At 31.0% G+C, this 6,558-nt stretch overlaps 1 protein-coding gene across 2 annotated transcripts; it reads left to right on the top strand.

The window, feature by feature from the left end:
• Positions 1–2,370: 2,370 nt before the first annotated feature.
• On the top strand, positions 2,371–3,520 carry LOC106691015 (uncharacterized). 2 transcript variants are annotated; one of them, XM_014436658.2, is made up of 3 exons: positions 2,371–2,617; positions 2,701–3,084; positions 3,160–3,520. In XM_014436658.2, the coding sequence occupies exons 1-3, from the start codon at positions 2,398–2,400 to the stop codon at positions 3,363–3,365; spliced, it is 810 nt and encodes a 269-aa protein (XP_014292144.1). In that variant the 5' UTR covers positions 2,371–2,397; the 3' UTR covers positions 3,366–3,520. The 2 variants fall into 2 exon arrangements, with proteins under 2 accessions (XP_014292144.1, XP_014292142.1); XM_014436656.2 differs by having other exon boundaries at positions 2,701–3,520.
• The last annotated feature ends 3,038 nt before the right edge of the window (positions 3,521–6,558 follow it).

Genomic DNA, 6,558 nt, shown 5'->3' with positions numbered 1-6,558 from the left:
TTTTACATTTTATAAAAAAAAATGTGGTATATTTATTAATTGTTGTATGCATAGGATGAATATTGTCAATTTGTTGGTTGGTACCTGATGATAGGTTGACAGCCCCGAAGTCGTTATTAGATATAATTAAAAAAAAAATAATAATAATAAGGAAGAGGACTTTTCATTCACTATATATAATTACTTTAATGAAATTCATATAGTAGAACCTATAACTTTATGTCAGTTGAATAGAGATTTTATGCCTTCGTCTATTTCTATACCGGTCAATTATGAAAATAGGAGAAAAGAAGAAATATTTTAGAATTGCTAATCCTGAAGCATTAAATAGTATATATTTGAACGGGAAAAAGTCTAAAAATTATTTTGTTTTTTCTTCAATGTTCGTGCTATTGCATAAGAAAGAAAAATAATCAAGAAATAATAATTCTTACAAACGACATTTTAAATACTTCAAATGTATATTCATGTAAAATTTGAAGAAAATTTAGCAACGCATTTGGTAATAATTGCAACATATAAAAATAAAGATATTTTGATGATAAAGTGGCCATTAAAATGATCGCTTTCTAGGAACGTAATTTAGAAATTCAGATCATTACAAATATATGTTTTTTCTGAATTCACTTTTCCGAAATATTTGTGCCGAAGAAAATCAGACTAAAACCGAACGGTTCCAAGTTACATCACATTTAGTCTACACTTCTAGCATTTTTTATTTTTCCAATAAACATTATTCACTTTCTTATGGATGTTTTAGTCATTTTTTTTCAGCACATTAATAAAATCTTTTTTTAAAGCAATATTCAGAATTTTTCCAATTTATTTATTTATATTGACTAACTTTAAGTGATTCGCAATCCGTTTTTATTGTTTATTATTCACTGGTGTAAAATATAAATAATTACATATTTTATTATGATCTGCAACTACCTTACGAAAAACTTCTCCATTTCTTATTCAGCCGCATATTGTGTGTATATACATTGTGTGTTTGTGTATTTTTGAACTTTATATTATTTGTACATAAGAATTTTCAGAATACCGAATAAAAAATTAAAAAAAACGAAAAAAACAACAAAAAACTGGACGCTAAAAGACTAAAATAAAAAGTAAATAGGATTCGATACCTTAGTACAATATTGTTCAAGTCCATTTTATTCAATCCATAATTTTAGAAGATTGCTCTGAAGTTTGAAGAAAAATTCAATAAGATTCAATGAAAATAGTTTGGTGTTATTTGAAAAATTTATCCATAAAATTTGAGAACAGCACTTAAAACTACTATGAATTTATATGACGTATTGCATTGCGATTAGCAGTTGTATTTTATAAATATATTTATTCATTCCCTGAAGGAACAGGATTTATACATATTACTATTTTAGTCTTGAATAATTTTATAGTTATATTATTTGCGCAGTAAAAAATAGTGATAGTTAAGTCATCTAATCTAATCTGAATTTATCTAAAGCTGCCTACAAAATATAGAAAAAACAATTAAGAAATATTTTCAATTCAACGCTTATGACTATAAAACTAATTGAACTTGAACATTTATCTGCTGTAATATAACGTTATATTGGAACGTTAACCAAAGACTATTAAAGCAGATAAAATGTCTTACAAAACACTGCTACTATATTTTATTTTCGGCCAAAAAAAAAAATGTTTTGCTCAGGAATTAATATATGGTTGAAAACTTGTATTTTACAAATGTTAGGTATGCCTATATTTCGCCTTTCTTAATCTCTATTAGAATGCAGGTTGGTTTCTATTTTTTTAACATATGTTTATAGAATGTTAATTATAATTGTTAATTAGAATGTTAATTGCTTTGATGAATAATTATTCTTCAGGATGTAAGCGAAAATTAAAAAAAAAAAAAATGGTCGTCAATTGAAAAATAAAAAATGGAATTCAGCAACTCCATAAATGTACAGAATAGTTAAGAAAAATAAATCTCTGATTTTGTTATTCCTTAGTAAACATATTTTGCTGACTTGATTATCAATTAATAACGCTAGACTAGACTACATTTGAAAGAAAATTCTTGACCAATTTTAAATATACGTAAGTACGTTCCAAATAAAATCCTCCAGGAAAAAATAAGTTACAAAAGAAAACCAAACATCACATAAAGAAAAACATAAATAGAAAATGATCATCAATCAATGTATTAGGAATGGCAGGCAACCCCATCGAAAGAAGAAACATATCGAAAATATTGGAATGACCAATAATTCATGAAATCTTAAACAAAACAATTATTTGCCAAACAATTAGGTAAACATGTTTTCCTGGGAGAAAACTCCGTGCGCAGTAACTAGAAACGCTTGTTAAAGAGACATTTAAAAGGCAGAATGCACCTCCATCAATATCAAACACAGGAGAGCCATGTACGGAACACTAGCCATCCTCAGTGCTGTCTTCGTGGCGGCTGTCTCAGCACAGGCCTCAGTCAGTGGGTCGGCGTCCGTGGGTTCGTCTGGATCTGCCTCTGGCTCAGGATGGGGAACTATGCTCGTCAACCCGATCAGGACCATGTTCAACAACGGGGTATCACAAAAGAGTTCCATGTTACAGGCAGGAGCTGACAGGGTCAAATCCGGTTTGGGTAAGAACACCAAATCATAAAACAATAGTAATAAATGCATTCCTGGTAATATAAAATATGTACAACTTTTTTAAATTCCTTAGATTCTGTGAATAGCATGACTGCCTCAATCCCGGTTCTGAATGGCATCACGCAAATGGGAACAGGCTTAATGGGATCAGCAGTCGACTTGAAAACCGCTCTTGCTCAGGGAGGTCTTAGCACAATGCAAACTGTTGACAACATGAAAATGAATGTGGTGGAAAGTGGTCTGAACGCCGCAGGAAATGTAGCACAATCAGGGCTTAGCATGGCAGGAAACGCTGCACAGACTGGAGCTGGCTTCTTAAACAGTGCAGCTCAACTGGGATCCAGCTTGGCATCCACAGCAACTGGCATCGCAGGTCAATTCGCAAGTCAAGGTTCCGCTCTGGCAAACAATGCAGCTCAACTGGGTTCCAGTGTTGCAGGTCAAGTCGCGAGTCAAGGTTCCGCTCTGGCAAACAGTGCAGCTCAACTGGGTTCCAGCTTGGCATCAACTGCGTCTGGAATCGCAAGTCAAGGTTCCGCTCTGGCAAATAGTGCAATCCAAGCAGGATCTGATATGGCTGGAAGTGCCTCAGGATCTCTTTCAGCATCTGTTGGCGGAAGTGGCTCAGGATCTGTTGGTGGAAGTGCTTCCGGATCTGTTTCCACATCAGCTGGAAGTGGCTCAGGATCTGCTTCAGTGACTGCTGGAAGAAGTTCATTGTTATCTTTGTTCGGCTAAAATGTTAAAACGGAATCTTAAATGCTTTTAATATATTTTTGATCTGTACATTGTCACAATGAATAGTTCACTTACCGAATTATACTTCTTTGTCTATAAATACTATTTCAATATAGATTGTGATAAACTAAATAAATACACCTGTTCATACATTATCAATTGATTAGATTTTTACCCGTCAAACAAGTGATAGCTTCAATTATTATAAATTAACATTGAACATCATCATCCTGCTAAAAGATTTGAAATTGCCAATGTCATTTATAACTCGATAGTAAAAAAAAAAGCTTTCATGTCTATTCTTAAGGGGGATAAGTACCAGAAAGAAAGATTCTCAAACAGATATTTTTTCATACCCCTTTAATTAAAATGATTTACAAGAATCGCTGGAGAATCATGTTGACTATATTTTTAATGTTGTTGATTTCACGAATCAGAACAGTAAATTTTACCCTTGTTTTATAAAAAAAAAGATAATTAATAAATTTTCTATAAAACGAGTCCACCCACTAGGAAACCAACTGTTGTAGGACACAATGCTCGATTACCCCATGTTCTTATTTATTTTAAATGTAATCGATTCTACCAAGCTGTTTACTGCAAGAAGGAACCCCTTCCTTATCAACAGAATAATATAGAAATATTGTTATCAACAGAATAATATAGAAATATTGTATAATATGTTTATAATATTGCATGATATTGAACATTTTAATATTATAAACATTAATTATATTATTTCAATTTTAAGCAATTTAAAGGACAAAATTAAAATAAAAAGTCAATCGGAATTAATATATAAAATTCCATGTTTAAATTGTCCAGCAATCTATATAGGTGAAACTAAGCAAATGTTGGGGGATAGAATATATCAACACAAAAATGATACAAGAAATAAAGAAAAGGATCCAAATAAAACAGCACTAGTACAGCATACAGCCAGATATCAACATAATTTTGATTTTGATAACACCATAATTTTACATAAAGAAAACAATTTGTACAAAAGAAAAATATTTGAGTCAATTTATATATCAGACAGAGAACATCAATTACACAGTTAATTTTAAAACAGATACTAAGAATTTAAACCAACTTTATACAGAGATTTTAAGCAAAATTAATTTATAAAAATAAATGGAGAAATTTGTTACTATTTACAATTAAATGTAATATGGAATTTTGAGAATTAGAATACCAAATTGAGACAAAAATGCAATTTAAAATAAAATAAATTAATTTTAAAACAAGGCTGACCTATGTGAGTGGGAGGTTATAAATGGTTTGTTATATGGTAGTGAATTTGGTGGATAATCTTATATAAGAATAATTAAATATTAATGATTTTAAAATTTAAAAAATAGGTAACTAAACTTAAGCTTAGGTAAGCTTATTAACAATAAATATGACTCTCTAATAATTGACTTTTTAAATAGGCTTTTAACTTATAATAAAGGAAATGACCTGGGCAGAATAGCCTGCAAAAGTAACTTTTAAATTAATGTGAGGAAGAAATTGTGATTGAAGGTATGTTATATTATTGGTGAATAATGTCGTTGTTATAATTGTTAAAAATGAATATATAATATAAGCTGTTAAATATTTAGATGTTCTTGAGGATGGCTAAAATGGCCGAACGTTGGACTGGTGAAAAATAAGTATTGAGAAAAAAAAGGATACAAATATTTGATTTATTTTATAAACATTTTCAAATAGGTTTTGCCCGGAACATCTGGATGATCTAGGAGCCTGGGAAAAAACGGCAGTTGGAACATTTCAACTTACAGGGACATTTTAATGGTTCCCATCAACCCCTACCGTTGTCAGCAATGAGAACGCTACCTACAGAAAAAATCACAGGGCAAGTCAATTATGGTTTACTACAAACACTTTTTCGGCACTCCGTATCACTTATCTTTCATGAGTATATCCAAGCATGCATTTTTCTCATCCACCCAGTATTCATAGATGATGTAAAGATATTTTATGGTAAACTATCGTTTCATGTTTTTATATTATATTATTAATGGATTTAATAAATATAAATAAATATTTTGTTCATTTGTGTAGCTTTGAGGATTATATTTCCCACTACCATTCCCAATGTATTGTACTTCAATGCTAATAATATTTTATAAAGGTGGCTAATTGGTAAGCTGGTAAACATGTTATTCCTTTGGATAAGTAATCCAATAATAATAGCGTTACGGACTCAAATAATTTGACTTAATATAAATAATTTAAGATGCGTACCATCAGTAATTATTCTGTTATCTCAGACACGAAAGGTAGGAAATATCAATAAAGTAAGTCAGTAAAGTCTTAACACCCACACCTGCTGTTGGACTATTTTTAAACAGTTCTTTGAAACTATTATAACTCTCTCAATATAAATTATAGAGCTCTGAAAACCTCTCTATTGGATTACTATGTTACTATAAACAACCCGAAAAATCGCCTGAGGATACTACAATGATTATTTGAATCGGTTTTATCAGAAGTGTTGCTCCATTGGAGTGTTTTCATCTTGTGGTGGTATTGCCCTGTGATATATCCATATGCCGGCTAGTGTATGGGGCAGCAGTTCTACAGTGTAGTACGCTCGGCTAACCCCAAGTGTAGAAAAACATAGGATGGTTCTTTGGTGGTATAGGACATGAAGTTTTCGTAACAACGAATGTAACCTATGTAAATAACCTATCCACTTGGAACCGAAAATAAATCTTTTTAATACAATTTCGCTACAATCCCTACTAATTTCGGTTGTTTTAATCACTAAAATGTACCTGGAGTATTAATAATTATATATGTGTATATATAAGTTAAGCTCAGTCGCTAACAGAACTTTAAAAAAAAAAAGGGAAAAAGGACAGTGAAATGACTCACACTAGATCAGCTTAAAGACTACTTTATTCCTCGTTCTAATTCTCTATATATACATTATTGTAGTGTTTACATAGGCCCTAGGTATGAGTGGAGATAATAGGTACCCTTGTACCTTAACTTATATATATATACATATATAAGTTACCGAATGGCCAGGCACAGTATCAGCCGTAATTTTAACTCCCCTCGTAAACAAACACGCAAAATGTATATAAGAGATATTAAAAGGAGAAATAAATCAGTGCTGTTCCAGCAAGTTAGCAAGTCATTTTAGTGCGCCTTTTTCTTTTCTTTTTTATTATCTTCA

Source organism: Halyomorpha halys, unplaced genomic scaffold (genome assembly GCF_000696795.3).
Source record: "Halyomorpha halys isolate HHAL.00 unplaced genomic scaffold, Hhal_1.1 Scaffold2031.1, whole genome shotgun sequence".
Lineage (NCBI taxonomy): Eukaryota > Metazoa > Arthropoda > Insecta > Hemiptera > Pentatomidae > Halyomorpha > Halyomorpha halys.
This window is presented reverse-complemented; position numbering and strand designations above follow the sequence as displayed.